The sequence below is a fragment of the Arachis hypogaea genome, chromosome 5 (genome assembly GCF_003086295.3).
Source record: "Arachis hypogaea cultivar Tifrunner chromosome 5, arahy.Tifrunner.gnm2.J5K5, whole genome shotgun sequence".
NCBI classification, from domain to species: domain Eukaryota; kingdom Viridiplantae; phylum Streptophyta; class Magnoliopsida; order Fabales; family Fabaceae; genus Arachis; species Arachis hypogaea.
Genome location: NC_092040.1, coordinates 147,668 through 165,185, shown reverse-complemented (window position 1 = coordinate 165,185; position 17,518 = coordinate 147,668). Strand labels below are relative to the sequence as shown.

The 17,518-nt window shown below is 29.6% G+C and overlaps 2 protein-coding genes across 4 annotated transcripts; one reads left to right on the top strand and one right to left on the bottom strand.

Moving 5' to 3' along the window:
- Positions 1 to 3,882: 3,882 nt before the first annotated feature.
- On the top strand, positions 3,883 to 6,971 carry LOC112799933 (cyclin-D4-1-like). 2 transcript variants are annotated; one of them, XM_025841926.3, is made up of 6 exons: positions 3,883 to 4,709; positions 5,310 to 5,396; positions 5,504 to 5,602; positions 5,676 to 5,877; positions 5,986 to 6,110; positions 6,347 to 6,971. In XM_025841926.3, the coding sequence occupies exons 1-6, from the start codon at positions 4,008 to 4,010 to the stop codon at positions 6,590 to 6,592; spliced, it is 1,461 nt and encodes a 486-aa protein (XP_025697711.2). In that variant the 5' UTR covers positions 3,883 to 4,007; the 3' UTR covers positions 6,593 to 6,971. The 2 variants fall into 2 exon arrangements, with proteins under 2 accessions (XP_025697711.2, XP_025697710.2); XM_025841925.3 differs by having other exon boundaries at positions 5,968 to 6,110.
- Positions 6,972 to 10,916: 3,945 nt separating this feature from the next.
- On the bottom strand, positions 10,917 to 15,546 carry LOC112799932 (ATP-dependent 6-phosphofructokinase 5, chloroplastic-like). 2 transcript variants are annotated; one of them, XM_025841924.3, is made up of 13 exons: positions 15,038 to 15,546; positions 14,864 to 14,951; positions 14,307 to 14,380; positions 13,948 to 14,059; positions 13,685 to 13,780; positions 13,500 to 13,601; positions 13,338 to 13,412; positions 12,918 to 13,058; positions 12,728 to 12,844; positions 12,529 to 12,633; positions 12,341 to 12,421; positions 11,912 to 12,040; positions 10,917 to 11,496 (listed from the first exon to the last, which is right to left on the bottom strand). In XM_025841924.3, the coding sequence occupies exons 1-13, from the start codon at positions 15,367 to 15,369 to the stop codon at positions 11,476 to 11,478; spliced, it is 1,473 nt and encodes a 490-aa protein (XP_025697709.1). In that variant the 5' UTR covers positions 15,370 to 15,546; the 3' UTR covers positions 10,917 to 11,475. The 2 variants fall into 2 exon arrangements, with proteins under 2 accessions (XP_025697709.1, XP_025697708.1); XM_025841923.3 differs by having other exon boundaries at positions 10,917 to 11,515; positions 15,038 to 15,498.
- Between the last annotated feature and the right edge of the window lie 1,972 nt (positions 15,547 to 17,518).

Sequence of the window (17,518 nt, the reverse complement as noted above, 5' to 3'; positions counted from 1 at the left end):
GTTCTATCTTATCTTATATCTTTAGGAGTTTGTTGAGTTCTTATCTTTTAGATGAGATAGAGATAGTAGGAGAGATTTTGGGAGGCAGTTATTTATTTAGGTTTGGTTTGGTAAAGTTTTTCAAAGAGGTGCTTGTGCTTTTTAAAAGTTCAAGCTCCTCATTTTGTGTTTGGTAAATAAAAAAAATCATGTGCTTGTACTTGCAGTTTTTTAAAGATTAGGGTATTCTTGAAAGCACCTAAGATAGAGTTTTTCAAAGTTGACTTGTACTTTTTAAAATTTAAAAGTCTAATATTACCTCATATATTAACTAATTTTTAAATTTAATGCTTGCATTTATGTCTATTATAGTATTTTTAAATTTTAAAAGCTATTATACCAAACGCAATTGTTGTCGCTTGTGTTTATTGAAAGCTATTTTTAATTTGATTTACCAAACATAAATGTTACAATTTTTAAAAAGTCATCTTTTAAAAGTTAGCTGTTATAAGCTACTTTTGAAAAATAAAAATTTTACCAAACTAAGTCTTAGATAAATACAAGCGGGTTCCTTGCGTCATGTCCAACCTCTCAAAGAGGTTGGGTATCCGGTAGAGATCATCAATTGAGGTGAATCTTGTGTCTTTATTGGGACTGACTTTACAATTTGGATAAGGATAGGAACAATACTACTAACAATTAAAAATTATACTACTATTTCTCTACCGATAAAATATACAATTATAGAGATTAGAGATGATGATGAAAGAGAATAGAATTTAAAGTGTAAAATTAGAAAAAAAAAATAGTATTGAGTATTGACTATAATTTGATTAAAATTTTTAAAGAATAAAATTAATGTAAATAAAAAATATTAAAGATAAAATTAAAATAAATTAAAATTTAAAGATATTTATAAAATTTTTAATAAATTTTAAAAATAAAAAATATATTTTATCTTATTTTTTATATATTATTTATGACTCTGTTAGTAAAATTTTTTAGATCTATCATATATTTTTTTTCTATATTTTGCCTCAGAGAAAGAATAAACGACTATTAGTCGCTTTGCATGGTTAAATTATAAAATGTTTGTAAATTTATTTGACATATTATTTATGTGTTACAAAAAATGGAGTAATGTTGATATTTAAAGTTGTTGATAATAATATCGGAGATAATTAAAATTTTTATTCATTTTTTTAATTTATTTTTATTTATTTTTTATATCTATTTTATTGTGTTAAACTTCTTAAAAAAAAAACTTATTATTTATACACTTTAGGATTTAAAGTTAATTTGATAAAATCATTATAATGAAATTATAAACGTTTTCTTATAATCACAAGTTTGGAAATATTACTTATGCATATGTTCTGTTTTTTAACTTAAAATCAGGAACTTTTAATTCTAATTTTAATTTATTTAGATTTTTGTTGTCAAACATTTTCCTTTCTTTACGTAATAACTACAAAATAGTAAGAAATATGTATGTTATCTTTTTTATATAACAAGTTCAAAATATACCATTTTTTTTATGATGTTATCAAAATCAATTATTTAAAGTTTAATTAAAAGATTGGAAAAGTTACTTAAATAAATTGTTTTACTCTCAATATTACGTAAATACATTTTTTCTAAATTCAATACACAAATGCATTGATTCACGTATCTATATAAATCGTTACTGGCAGTAGCGATTTATAAGTGAACAGAAACCACTAGTACCAGCTACGTGCAAAATGGGTTGGTCGTAAACCGCTAGTAGTTTCTGTTCACCTGTAAATCGCTACTGCCATTAGCGGTTTATATAGATACGTGAATCAATGCATTTGCGTATTGAATTTGAAAATAATGTATTTGTGTAATATTAAAGGTGAAACAATTTATTTAAGTAAATTACCCTAAAAGATTATGTAAAACATGTTAACATTATCAATGCATAAGAATTAAAATTAAAAGATATAAAGAGTTTCTTTTTTTTTTCTTCTTCTTAAATTTATAATAACAAGTGTTTTTTATGTATGAATTAATCATTTGAATCTATAAACAGTCAAAATTTTGTATATGTTTATTTTAGGATAATTTATATAAATAAATAAAATGGAGATCAATATTATATCTATATCTTAAAATAAAATAGTTTTTATATATATATATATATATATTATATATATATATATATATATCTGTTTTTCACATTAATTCTATATAAATTGAAGTTATTAAATTCAAATTATACAAAATTTGATTTACTAAAAGAAGAGCATTAGTGAAATGCAATTCATGATAAATCAAAACAAGAGAGCTCAAATTACACTAGGAAATAACACAAGATAAATCGAATAAAATACTTTGATTTAGTAGATTTGATGCATATCGTATTCGATTTAAACAATATGCGCCCAAGGTAAATCAAATTTGCTTTATTTGAATTACTATTGGCAAGCTCTATATAAGAATTTGAATTTGATATATATGAATTACAACTCTAATTTACTACAATTCAGTCACACCCACATATAGAGAGAATTCTTTGAGAAAATTTTGAAAACTTTGTATATAAAAGACGACCTAGATCGTATGTACTGCTTGAATGGAGTTGTTTATATTGTTGGCAGCATCAATGAAAATATAAATAAATAAATTTTTTTTCCAATTTAAATTAAAAATGTTAATAATATTTAGTGAATAGTGTTTGACTATAAATATTAGTTTGTTAAGTGAGGATTTGATTTATTTTTTTGGGTCTTAGAATTTGATTTCTATAAATAAGATTAAAGTAGTATATGTGTTTTAGATCAGACTTTGACATTTTGAAATAACATTTTCATCAATTTTGTTAAGAAGCTCTTAATATGATATAAGATTATAATTTTATTAATTTTTTAATCATAATTGTAATCGATTAGATGTATTATCAACGTTAGAAAACAGTATGATATGATCTTAGACAAGCAGATCACACTATATCTGTAGATTATCAGGTTATATAATTTTACGAGACTCGATAACCATTAGTTTACGATGAGTTGATAACCATTAGTTTATGATGAGTCGCGAATTATTCACTTTGATTTATTACTACTATAACTAAATCGAATCAATTACCTAGAATTTATGTAAATCGAATTTAATAGCTTCTATTTATATAGAATTAATGTGAAAAAATAAACGTGTATATAAATTATTTTATTTTTAAAAATTGGTGTAATATTAATCTCTATTTCATTTATTTATGTGAATTATCCTTTATTTTAATTATATACTAATGCACTATCTATATTAGAAAAAAAATGTTTGATTTAATTTAATTATTTACTGGCTAAAATGTTTTACGAACATAAAAGGCTGACAATTGAAAAATATAAGAACATCTTTATATATAGAAACTGCAACATGTTAGGAATTAATTTGAATGGCTAGATAGTGTAAAATTTTCTTACGCTAATATGTAATAATGTCGTTGTCACATTATCTATTAGACTTAAATTTTTTTCTCCCCCACTTAAATGGCTTTCCAAATCAAAGGATTTAATTAGCTGACCACATACAAATTAATATATCAAAATAAATACCTAGTTACATGTTACAGGGAAAAAACTCATAATCATATGCCTAAAAGTTAAGAATCATATCACATTATTCTTGTAATAAATTAAATTCTTGCAACATTTCTCATTGATTGATATTTTTCAATAAGGAATGATAATCAGAGTGCACGGTTCATGCATAGAACTTAATTCTACTTCACCTTTTAGATAGAATCCAACACAGATTTCTTACCAAATCACCAAAATTTTGTTTGCAAAACTAAAAAAGTTGATTAAAATAAAAAGTAGAAGCCTCATATTTGATTTTTCACACTACCTTCTTTATTGGCTGGAAATTTCCATTTTCACTGGAAATCACATTACAACTGTTTTTTTTTTTTGTCTTTTTCCTTTTATGGGTTCCATGTAATAACCAAAGATAAAAATGATAAATTTCAATAAATGTGAGGTCAAAATCAGTGTAATTTATTCAAGATGAAATGGTTAATTTTTAATTTTTATGTGAATTTTTGTTGGATTTGCATCTATGTTCTTGCCCCAACCTTCTTCCATTTTTACCCTAAAGCACATTCATTCTCTCTCTTCCTACATAAAGCTCTCTCCTTTCATCACTCTCACACTCACTCCATTCTCCATTCTCCACTCTCACACCTCCATTCTCAGCCATTCTCATGTGGGTCATTCATTTTCACCACAAAACACCCTCTGAAGTTTTGTTTTTTAATCCCAGCTTCTTCAAGTTTTGATGAGGTTCAATTGGGTTCGGTTTTTCTCTGTTTCATAGCATTTTTTTACCTTTTTGTTGTTGTTAAGGAAGAAGGGTCAATGGCTGAGAACTCAAACCTTCTACTATGTTCCGAAAACAACATCACTTGTTTTGATGATGATGACGATGATGGTGATGATTTGGAGTGTAATGTTGCTGCTGCTGATGGGTCTGGAATCTTACCATGTTGGGACCACAGCAACAACCTTAACTCCGACCAACCATGTCCGAGTTCAGAAAACCGTGGATCGGGTCCATTGTATTGTTTTGATGTTCTGAGTGAAGAAACAATGAAAGACATGGTGGAAAGGGAAAAAGAGCATTTACCAAAGGAGGATTATCTTAAGAGGCTACGTAGTGGGGACTTGGACCTCAGTGGTAGGAGAGAGACCATTGATTGGATTTGGAAGGTTGGTTCATTGATTCATTTTTTATTTATGATTTTTTTTCTCAAATAATGGGGTTTGTATGATTTTTTGGTTTTATTTTGGGGGGTTCTTTTGATTTATTGACAATCAATCGAAATCGAATACAAAATTCCCTCTTAAGATTTCTTTTTTTGTGATAATTTATATAGATTCTATGTTGCTTGTATAAGTACTATTATTGTGATGTTAATTATTCAAAAAGTTTTTTTTTTTTTTTCATGTTGTTCTCTAATTTCACTTTCTGTTTTTCCTGTATCAGGTTCTTTGTTATGTTTGTCTATCTATCTCAATGCAGCTCAATTTGCTTTGGAGTGATTTTTTACTTTTTTCAGGGGGTTTTTCCTTTTACTTTATTGACTTTTGCAAGCTAGTAATGGAGTATTATGGACTGATTTTGCGGCAAATTTTGTTCAAGTCTTAAATTGATTTGGATTTTTCTTCTTGTTCTGATTTTCTGTTGTCCACACATTTTTGTTTGATAGTAATTTGAAACTGTGAGGGGGAAGTCTCAATGGTTGGTTCTATGATTTGGTGATTCCGTTAGTGACTTAATACACTTTTGTATGATGTGATGATCAACAGGCTCATTCCTATTATGGTTTTGGACCCTTGACCTTTTGCCTATCTGTGAACTACTTGGATCGCTTCTTATCCTTGTATGAATTGCCGGTGAGATTGAATTTCTAGAAGCATTGTCGGGTTTTACTATGTTCATGTCTCTAATTTGATCAATGTTCTTTTGATGATCTAATTAATATTTTTGGCCTCTTCTTCAGAGAGGTAAAAGTTGGACTATGCAATTGTTAGCTGTAGCTTGCTTGTCGATTGGGGCGAAAATGGAGGAGGTTAAAGTGCCGCAATCCGTCGACTTACAGGTTCCGTATAATCTTAATTGTTCTCCCAATGTGTTTCCCTTTATGTTCTCATTTATTATTGGTTAATTGGCAGGTTGGAGAACCAAAGTTTGTATTTGAAGCTAAAACCATTCAAAGAATGGAACTATTGGTGTTAAGCACATTGAGATGGAAAATGCAAGCTTTAACTCCTTGTTCCTTCATAGATTATTTCCTAAAGAAGATCACTTTCAAGCAACATTTGGCGAATCGGACCATTTCGAGATCAATACAGCTCACCCTTAGCATAATTAGAGGTACTCTACTACTCTCATTACCATGCTTTGAATTTTTAGTCCTTCTCAGATGAAAAGCACTGCCATTTCTCACGGAGTAATGATTTCAAGGAGGCAAAATCAATGCAGGGATTGACTTCTTGGAGTTCAGGCCTTCTGAAATCGCAGTGGCTGTGGCGATTTCTGTTTCAAAGGAGTTGCAACAAGCGAAAGATATCGATAAGGCCTTAGCTAGCTTCTTCATTGCAGAGAAGGTGAGGGTGGTAGTAGTGGTGGTGGTTCCCACAAAAACACAACAAAAAAGGGCCACAAGCCAAAGTTGCTTTTGCTTTTGTCCTTATAGTATTGATCATTGATGCTTGACGTCATCATAACCATAACCATCAATTCCAGCTTGTGAAATTGTTCTTCTTAACTTTATTATTTGGGGGTGGGGGGGGGGGGGGGGGGTTGATGTTAGAGTGTTCTCATATTTGTTTCTTTAATGCAGGAGAAAGTTCTAAAGTGTGTTGAATTGATTAGAGACTTGGCATTGATGAATGTTTCTAATTTTGGTGCAAAACATCATGTGCCATTTGTGCCTCAAAGCCCAATTGGGGTGCTTGATGGTGGTGGATGCTTGAGCTATAAGAGTGATGAATTAACAACACTTGGTTCCTCATGCCCAAATAGTCCAAAAACTAAAAGGTTCAAATCAGAAGGAGGACCTTGTTGTAATGGGACCTCAGATTCATGAAAAAATGTGGATTATGCTCTCATTTGGTTTGGTTGAATGGGAGTTTAGTGTGTGTGGAGGCAACTCTTCATTGGTAACACCTAATCAAAGAGTGTGTTATGTTCATGCTATAAGCATGTTACAAACAAAGAAGAAGAAGAAAAAGAATCATAGGGTGTCACCATTTGTTTATATAGTGAGATTATTACACAACAGCAACGGATGCAAAAAATATAGCAAGGAAATGGGGTTGGTGGAGAAAATTTTGATGAAACCAGGGTTGGCCTGTGTATTGTGATCATTGGAGAGAAATCAGAGAATAGCTATAATTGTTTTTCCATGTCCTAAATTGTCATTGTAGGACGAAGATAATTATTATAATATAAAGCAAAATTCTTTCTTTCTTTTTTTTTGGGTGGGGGGGGGGGGGGGATGTTATTTTCTTTTTCTATTTTCTCTTTTTTTTTTTATTGGGAATTCATAAAAATGTGTTTGGAAGTTAAACAAAAATGTATGCCATGGCTGACATTTGTTGGAATTTTGAAGAGGGTACTTAAAGATGTGATGATAATTATGATTGATTGGGTAAGGTTTAATTTAGATACATAAAGTGTAAGAGTATTTTATTTGAGTCATTGAAATAAATAAATAAATAGTTTAATTCTCTTGATCATTTTAATTTTTGATTGTTCAATTATTAATACTTCGTTATTGTGATGTGACCCACTTCTCAGGGTTGACTGTTCAAATCACATAGCAGGACATGTTGGTGAATATGCTGTTCGATGTCGCATTAATTTCGGTTTTTTTTAATGAAAATAAAAGTACTTATATCATTATAATTTATTATATTTTTTAAAAGTATAGAAGATACACACAATTTGGAGAGTTTTGATTTTTATATTTCAAATTTTTTAATTTTTTTAATAGAAATTTTTCGATCTAATTTTTTGTATTTCTTACAAATTAGATAGTCTAATTTTTGTATTTTTTTTTACAAATTAAACGGTTCAATTTTTATTTTTTTAATTAAATAATTTTACATTTAAAAAATAACATCTTATCTATTCACATTTAAAAAAAAATACCATTGTTATTCCAATATAAAAAACAAAAAAGTGTATGAATTTCATATGGTATGGTGTATGTTGTGCTCAAAAGAAAAAATATTAAAAAAATTATTTTAATAAATAGTTAGATGCTTATTTAAAAAATGTATTATTTTATTTTATTAAATTTTATAATAGATTATATTTTTTTATTCTCCTCACATAATTCTTTTTTATCATAGAATTGTCTTTTTCATATAGGAGGGAGATATAGGAAAATGATAATATTAATTTTATTTGTGATAATATCATTATTTATATATATTTTTGTATTGTATATTTGTATAAATAATTATATTAGATGTGTATAAAAAATTAGTTATTAAATTAATTATTAGTGTAAAATAAAATGTTGGATTAACTTTTGTATTGCATAGACATAATATTTTTGTTGCAAAAATTTATAAAAAATAATACTATTAAAATTCTTATGACATAAATTAATAGAAAAAAGAGTGATATTTTTAGGGGTGTTCATGGATCGGATTCGATCTACATGTCAGCGGTGTTTATCCGAATTCGATCCGAAAATTACGGATATGGATCAAATTCGTAAGACTATCGGATCCGATCCGCACACTAATAGGATTGGATTGCGGATTTTGTGTAGGTATCCGCATATCCGATCCACATATTTGTGTATCGGCAAAAATAAAGAAATAAATAAGTAAATATTATTTTTATGTTTTATTTCAAGTAATAATTATCATATATATTATATTATTTTAATTTATTATTTAAAAAAATATGTTTGATATTATTTTAAGAGTAAATATATTTAAAAGAATAAAAAAATGAATTTTATTGATATTTCTTAATAAAAATATTTTTATATTTTGCGGATATATTCGATATCCAATTCGCAAATGTGTAAATCGGATCTGAATTTAAAAACTGCGAATATTAGATCTGATCTAATAATTTTAATACAGAACAAATCAAAATTTTTCATATCGAATTCGATCGCATTCACCCCTAGATATCTTCAAAAGCAAAAATAATAATATCCATTCTCTAAGATAGGAATATAAGATGTAATTAGTAGATAGTATGAGACTTGAAACTCAAGTTTGGTCTTTGGTGGTAGTTGATATATTATTATTATTATTATTTATTTTTTATTTTTTAAAAAATATTATACGATATACTAAAATATCTTTACTAATAATTATAAAAAGATAAATATATTTTTTAAAGACTAAATAATTCTTTTTTATTATTGTTACAAAAGTATTCTTATAAAATATTAAAAAAACAATCAGATTAATGGTCTTCTTCTGCTGTTCAGGCTTGGGTTGAGTGTGTTTTGCAGCAGCCATCTTCATCTGCCGCCAACACAGTCCTTCACCTCCGATGACCCGGACTTGTTCACCCGCTCCGGCCTCGCCAACGCATGTGTTGCATGGTCCCACACAAACCTTCTTGTTTTGAGTTATTGACCAGTCAACTCAACTTCTATGTGTTTCAGTGTCTTCTAACTTCTGTGTGTGTTTGGATCAAATAAATGTTTGCCTAGCCTGCACCTTACTTACTACTAGTATAATAATAATACTTAATAAAATAATTAGGGTGTACATATTTTTTTCATGAAGGAGATAAGTATTGTACATCTATAACATTTCTAAATAGTTTAGAAGAGAAATATTTATTATTATTTAATTATTAATTAAAACTTTTTAATTTAATTTTTTAATTTAATAATCTAATAACATATTTATTTTATATTTTAAAATATTAATAGTTAATTAATAATTAAAAATAATAAATTTTGACGAGCTTTTAATTTTTCTCAAATTTATAATACTGAAAACATAAAGTTAATTAGTTCTTGCATATTTTAAATACTTTTTAAGAATATAAAGTTAGTGCATTTTTGCTTAAAAAGCAAAAGACAAAGACAAAATAATATACGTTGAGAAGAGAAATTTTAAAAGATTAATATTTTTATTTATTTTTATATTACTAAAATTTAGTATTTGTTAAATATTAATTCCAAATAATAAATTTTATTAGTGGTGTTGTGTTATTGAAAAAGCTAAAAAAAAATGGTGAATTAAAAATCGTTAAATAATAATTTAGTTAAGCTTACGAAATTATCTAATTGATTGTCAAACATCATATTGGTTCGTTCACTCACTCAATCTCCAATCTGCATGCATGTGTTGTTCTGAGACATAGTGGGGACCCGAGAGGCAGAGAGAGCCATGGTCAATGGAGACTGGCATTTTCTGATCATGGTTGGTGCAAGTTTTAACTTCTAACACCTTTCAGCAGTGAATGCACTAACCAAGCCAACCTTCTCTTCTTTTTATTTTGTGGAACATCAAATATTTGAAGCTTAGACATGCTTCTGTCTCTGCTCCAACTTGCTTTCCATCAGTCTGTCGCAGTTATTCAATCCCACACCCAACACCATTCATTATTTTTACCACCACTACACTACTTCTTTCATCTTCATTTTCATATAAGTAATAATCTATTATTATTTTTAAATATCTTATACCTCATTAAACATTTACACTTTCATACATGAATGGGGGATAAGCATTAAAAGACTAAAGGGAAGCTCAAACATGAATGCATACATAAAAAAAGCACAAGAGTTTTACAACTCATTTATTTGAATGCCATATTCTAAGAGATGGTGGATTTTCTTCTGGTTATGGCATGCAGGAATCTACCATTCAAAGTGAACATAATCAATGACTTAAGATCTTTGACTCTTATAAAAATTCAAAAGACATAAAAGAGGAAACAATATTTTCATCTTTTGGCTTGGCTCCGAAAGAAAAAAATAATAAAGACAAGTATTTAAAAACAAGAATGAACATATTTAAAGATCATTCACTAGGGCTGACCCCTGACCTGGGTTGATTCCCCTTTGCCAAAAGATAATTTATTTTTAATGTATTTGAGGCAGTAAGAGTATATGCTTGCTCTTTTGTTAATTCCTATCTTTGACTGAAGCCTGCATCTTGTCTAATGTACAACAAGTAGGTGGTGAAATTAAAGTATAGTTTATTATTATCTAGTATTTTTCAAACAATTTCTCCAAAATTAATAGCACTTTTATGATTAGAATTGGACTAATTCAACTTCATCATCATATTGAAATCGAAGTGCTATATAAAAAAAAAAATGCTATTTTAATGGTGAGATTGCACAAATGTGAATTTAAAACCTTTTTTAAACTTCCACATGTATGTAATAAAAAATGATCGAAACAAATAAATTCATCAACTGCAAATATATGAACTATCAATAATAATCCAATATAACTCAACCATAAGTTCAAATACAAATGACAAGTTATTCTGCTATCTACTCCCATTTAATTTGAACCCCAAATATAGGTTACAACAAATGTCACAAATGACTGAAAAAAAAAAAGTAGTCAAGCAAATATTTGCTTGGTTATTGATTCCTCTCACATTTTATTTTGAATGAAATTGGCAGGACTCTAAAATTCCTATACAAATAATCAAAATTTAAAATATGAAGGAAATTTAAATGTATCATTTGTATTATTTTGACCTATGTATATATATTGGGGTTGATTAATTAACCAAAAATACTTTGAAACCTATCTCCTACAGAATAATATACTCTTTTGGAAGCTTAGAATTCCCAAGACTGTTGAATCTATTATTAAAAATGGAAAGTTAAATCAAAAGAAATCTGGTTGGCCTGTTGAAGTTAAACACCTGTGCCACATTCTACTATTAGGGTCCACCAACCTTGGATGAGATATTGCTTCTGTGATGGGAAAGTAAGCATAGTGTGTGTTACATGTCCCTACTGTGATGCCACTATACCCTGCAAATGCACCATGAACCTGTCATGATACAAAAGCAAGCCATGAAATGGATCAATATCCACTATTAACCTTGTACATATGTTTGGATACCATATCACATGTAAGTATATATATGTAACCAATAAGCACAAGCTAGAGAGAGAACCAAATGAAGAGTTTAATGTATCGATGAATGATTAGATATCTCTGTGAAACAATTCTCCAGTGATAGTGTATGCAAACTAAACCGAATTAGTAGATTTTAATTTTGATACACTAATAGCATAACCTTACATAGTTAAGTGACTTGGATTGAGATGTTAATTCCTCATAATCTAGAGGAAAGTGGTAACAACCAAGCTCTGATGTGATCAACCAAAATCATAGATATGCAGAAAGAAGCAAAGATAGAGAGGGATAGGGATAGAAACTAACAGCATTTTGGCCAAGTACTGCACATAAAATTCCATCGGAAGCGTTTGCTCGACAAGCACGGATCATGTATGTTGGATCGATATATTTTATGTCTGCATGAATACCGATCTCCTTGAAATACTTTTTTGTCTGAAACAAACGATCGTTGATGGAGTCAATTACATTGAATTATTACTTGTTTTGCAAGAAATAAGAGTAGAAAAGCAGTTCAGCATTAAACTGAGGTTTAAAACTACATCTTGTCCCATTCGTTTCAAAAAGATCAATCCATCAACTTCTGAATTGTTTTAAGAAGGGATAACAAGTTTCTGAATCCATATGAAACATGAATCCAAGCAGAATTGACAGAAATAGAATGATAATTCAATCTTTAAGGAAATCCATTTCCATCAAGCATGACCATAAAAGCATAAACAAGTAATAACACACCTCTTGTTGAATATATCCACCAATGTCTCCTAATACAGCATTCCCTGAAGCATCCGTAGCATTAGTCTTTTGAAGTAAACCCTGGATCAAGAAGGATAATACACTATATCACTTAGCAACTTTGAGTTTTAATAAATGCTAGGTTGGTCGACTATTATATGCAGAAATGATTATGTAATCTAAATCACCTGTCCAGCTCCCTCTGCAACACAGATTACAGCTGATCCCTTTGTTTCTATAAGGTGCTTCATATGACTTAAAACTCCATTCTGTCCATGTAACTTGAAAGGAACCTTCCAACCACACCCAAAAAAACTTGTCTCGGTTTAATTCACATGACAAGACAGAGTAGTCATCGATTTCGAGCATGCATATTACATAACATACCTCAGGTATAAGACATATGTCAATCTGGCCACTAGCTAAGGAAGCATGCATTGCGATGAATCCGCTGCTACGACCCATCAATTTCACAATGCCAATTCCATGATATGCACTATGTGCCTAATAAGGAAGACATTATAAATATTACAGAATCTAATGACTGGAAAACTTGCCTGTATTAGTCAGAATTCACCTCAATATATGCAGAATTTATGGCTCTTTGGGCTTCTTCGACCGCAGTATCAAAGCCAAAAGTTTTATCCAACAATAGAATATCATTGTCTATAGTTTTAGGCACTCCAATTACAGATACCATATACCTTCTTTTACGGCACTGAGGGCGAAAAAAAGAATTATTAGATTCTTGGGACAAGCTTATATATTGACATATTTGTAACAATATGTACAATAAAAGTGAAGTTCCTTCATTTTCACATTTAAAGCAAGTGATCAGAAAAGGAATGTGCAGTAAATCAAACCAGAGAGGAAATTAACGTTTTGTAAATTTTAATGAATCTGTTTTGAAGATATGATTTTGTCATTGAAAAATAATAGATTACAGAACAATCCAATTGAATGCAATCAAATAACACAAGATTAAAGGATTAACAACCTCATCGTGAATTGCATTTGCACCAGCATGTGTTCCATTTCCACCCAACACAAAGAGCATGTTGATGCCTCTTTCCTGATATCAATAATATGCATATCAAACAAAAGACTTGTATGTGAAATCCTGAAATAGTTTCTTAATAAACGTGGATAGATAATTCACCTGCAAACTGTCCACAATTTCATTTACAGCAGGTCCACCGCGCGAAACTCCCAAGAGGCTTCCACCGGAAAGATGAATATTCTGAACTACATTCCTTGACAGCTGCAACCAGCAAACAGTCATTAGCAAGAAGAACTCATGAGATGTTTAAACCAAAATCAGGAAGGAGAGAAGTGTCATATTACCGGCACTTCTGAAAACTCTTTGTCCGAAAAACCGCGATAACCAAAAGGAATACCCACAATCTTTTTTACACCATAAGCTTCAAGTGTGATAACAAGCTGCAGCATATTCATTATCATATCAAAGTTTAAGAAACAAGATATAATTTGATGCCAAACTAGGAACATAATAAACTACAGGATATGATTTAAATGATGCAAATTGAAATATTACACTTCTCTCATAAATTGTTGCTACCTTAACAACAATGTGATCACAAACTAACCTGTCTGATGACATCATTAAGGCCAGGGCAGAGCCCTCCACAAGTGACAATTGCTGCCTTTACTTCTTCTGGTTTAAAGTATATCTTTTCTCGAGGTCCAGCTCGATGAACCCTAAAGAGGATTTCAGAATCTTTCACCAAATATGCTAATCATCAATACCATATTACTTACATTAAGAAGAAAGGCCTAAACTTCCATACAAGTTCTTAATAACAATGAGATTTCTTAATTTTCTATTTTGAGGAAGTGATTTTAGTCCAAATTGATGAACAAATTGCATACCCTTGCAAGCACAAACTTCGAATCAATTATGCAGTCATTATATTTGTTAAGAAAATTAAGAAATCAGTTACATTACCATTGTTCTACCCAACTACAACCAGGATCAATGCACTCAGCACCAGCTGATGTAGATGACGAATAATATATTGTCTGAAATATCAAAGATAGAGGAAATTAACACTTAGCTAACGTGTCCAGAACATCTTTTAATTGAATAAGATCATCAATCAAATATCTAATGCTAGGATTTTGGTGCAGTTCAATTGAGATAGAAGAGTTGACAATGCAAGGATAAGCGAAAGTTGTGAAGACCGTTTTCTTTTCCATGACTACCAGTATTGATCTAAGTGGAAGAATGAACATAGTTTGATGACAGTGTGAAGGCAGAGTTTCAACCAATTAATTAGGAATGACGTTATGAAAGAGTATTAACAAGTGATCACAAAAGTTGAATTAGTTCAATTCAAAATCAGTTAAAACACAGACACACACACACACACACAATAAGCAATGGCATTTGATTGTAAATAAATATTCAGAGAAGGAAAAATGCTGCTATAGAGGTAGAAATTTTGGTAGAATGGTGTTCAGAATCAAACTAAAACAAGATTAATAAAGGATGAAAAAGGAGACCTTGAGCAGAACTCTGTCATTGTCATTAATATATCCACGCCATTCTTTAGAAGGATTTAAGCCAGCAAAGTCTCTAACCATGGGAGTTCTGCAAAAAGTAGGCAACAATTTATGCATGGAAAACAAAATAGAAAGCAAAGATGCAAAACAGAAAAGAAATGAAAAGAAATGAACCTATGTTGGAGACAGAAAGTGGAGGGCATAGGAGGAGTATCATGGAAGATATCAGTGACGTGGGGGAGGCTGAAGCGTTCCTGGAAGTCTTGCTTGAACTTGTGTTTCCAATCAGGGTCGCAGAAATCAATAGGTGTGGAGTCATGGCTCTTAAACTGTGCAGAGACTCTGACTTTACTGCAAAGTCTTGTGGTTGTTAATGAATGAATATGTGGGTAGGAAGAAGAAGAAGAGGTTGTTACTGTTAGGCCGGGAAGAGTGACGACGTGAGACATGGTGTGTGTAAAGAAACGGAGGGAAGGAGGGTGTGGCGAGGGAGAGAAAGGGTTCATGGTTTGTTTGCGTGAGCCATGCGAAGATGACGTTGATGACGTCACAAGAATCAGAAATTTAGCTACGTTGAATTCGAGCCGCCTGCTGCTATTCAGTAATCTTCAACTTTCCAACATATATGGAACTATGGAAACTCCCACTTTTTCATTTTTAACTTTTAATTATCTTTCATATTCAACTTCCTTTTCGGCTTTGACTTTCGTATTTAAAATTCTAAATACGACTGCGTTTCCTAAGATATGAGATGTTCAGGTTTTTCACGTATCTAAATTTGAAAGAATAAATACTAATTAATTATCGTTCACTCTCTTTACATAAAGTTTTGTGTGTGTCTACTATCCAGCTGTCCATAAAACTATACCCTAAAAATTAATAAAAATTTATTTATTTAATTTTATCAACAACCTTAGATGTAATTTCATAAAATTTTTATTTTTTAAAAATAACTTATAAAAATTAATATTTAAAATTAATTTTTTAAAAATTATAGTATTTATATTTAGTAAATTAAATTAAAAATAATTATATGTTTGGTAAAATAATTTTTAAAATTAAAAAATATTATCACAGATATTAGGTGTTTTTAAAATAGCTTTTAAATTTAAAATCTAAAAATACTATAATAGCTTTTAAAATATAGATATTAATTAATGTATGAAGTTATATTAAACTTTTTAATTTTGATAAACACAAATCAATATTAAAAATTGTTTTTCTTAAATACTTTTAAAAGTACCATTAATTTTTAAAAGTTATGAGTTTTTTTATTTACCAAAGGTAAAATGAGGCGCTTATGCTTTTGAAAAGTATAATTATCTTTTAAAAAAATTTTAGCAAACTAAGGCTTAGTTTTGGTATCAATAAATTTAACTTATCTTTTTTAAAACTTAATAGTAGTAATGCCTATTACCGACCATTCGAATGTCACTATTATTAATCAATTTTAGAATAAAGTGACAAATAAATTTTTGACATAGATTAGTCTTTGAAAAAAAAATCAATGAAATTCTCTACGATAGCAGATGTAGATACAATAACTCTAGATTAATTTTTATAATCAAGGTAAAAAATCTTAATTTGAATCTAACTTATCCACACCTACTATCGTGAAAGACTTCATTGATATTTTTTTTTCTTCTAAAGACTAATTATGTCAAAAATATAAATCTTTAAGTATATCATTTGTGAATTACTTCGATTTCTTGCAAGGGTGAGGCCAGAGATGTTGGTGATGGCGGCAAGAAGAGGAGCAAAGAAGAGGATGGACGAGAAGGCTAAGGCAGTGGTGAAGGCTTTCAGCTTAAAGTTGGTGACGTTTTGGTGATGGTAGTGGAGGAGGAGGGTGTTGGTGTGGTGGCATTACATATTATGATGATGGATTTGGGTTTGAGAGAAAATATTTGGGGGAGGACAGTGACATAATTGTGGTTGTAGATATTGGTGTTGACAGTGGTAGTGGTATTAGAGACCGAAGATAAAGGATATGAGTAATTTAGATATTTTGGTTATTTTTTATTAAAAGTTAATAAAATTTTTAGAGTTGGATATTTTTGTGGCACAAATTTTATTTTTTATGGTTATAAGTTTAGTTTTGTTCTTTTAAAGATAATTTTATGATTAGATAAAAATGATTGTTTTTTTTTTAAATAAAGTCAAAATATTGATGCCAAGGAACCAAAGCAAGTAATGATATATTAAGGTGAACTTTAATATCATTAGAAATGAATGTGTTAGATATCTGTATCATAGCAAAATTTGTTGGCATGATTTAACTACATGTGCCTTAATGGTAAAATTATTAGTTTGCAAAGGAGTGGTGGTAAGGTGGCAATAACTAATTACATAAAATGATAAAAGAGTTAGAAGGTGAATATATTATTCAATAGGTTCCCCTTCTTCAAGGCTTCAAGTAACCTTAATAACAAAGAGAAGTGTACACATCCAATAGAGATACATCAAGCATGTGGGTAACTAGGTATTGTACCCTATGCTTGATTTTGCTTTAAGGGCAACCCAAGTAACCCTTATTACTTCCACGTAAAGAACAATCTCTTATATTATTTTAGAAAAATCTTGTGTATCAATTCGTGCATGGCCAAATAATAACACACTATAGCTATATTTATTATTATGTTCAGTTAGAGCTAT

What these genes read in the sequence shown, in the direction of transcription:
- LOC112799932 (XM_025841923.3), bottom strand. Translation starts at nt 15,369, where the DNA reads ATGAACCCTTTCTCTCCCTCGCCACACCCTCCTTCCCTCCGTTTCTTT. An exon ending in ACTTTCTGTCTCCAACATAG is followed by an intron (nt 14,952 to 15,037) that starts GTTCATTTCTTT and finishes TACTTTTTGCAG; the next exon opens with AACTCCCATGGTTAGAGACT. An exon ending in ACATATGTCTTATACCTGAG is followed by an intron (nt 12,634 to 12,727) that starts GTATGTTATGTA and finishes TGTGGTTGGAAG; the next exon opens with GTTCCTTTCAAGTTACATGG.
- LOC112799933 (XM_025841925.3), top strand. Translation starts at nt 4,008, where the DNA reads ATGAAATGGTTAATTTTTAATTTTTATGTGAATTTTTGTTGGATTTGC. An exon ending in TATCCTTGTATGAATTGCCG is followed by an intron (nt 5,397 to 5,503) that starts GTGAGATTGAAT and finishes CCTCTTCTTCAG; the next exon opens with AGAGGTAAAAGTTGGACTAT. An exon ending in CACCCTTAGCATAATTAGAG is followed by an intron (nt 5,878 to 5,967) that starts GTACTCTACTAC and finishes AATGATTTCAAG; the next exon opens with GAGGCAAAATCAATGCAGGG.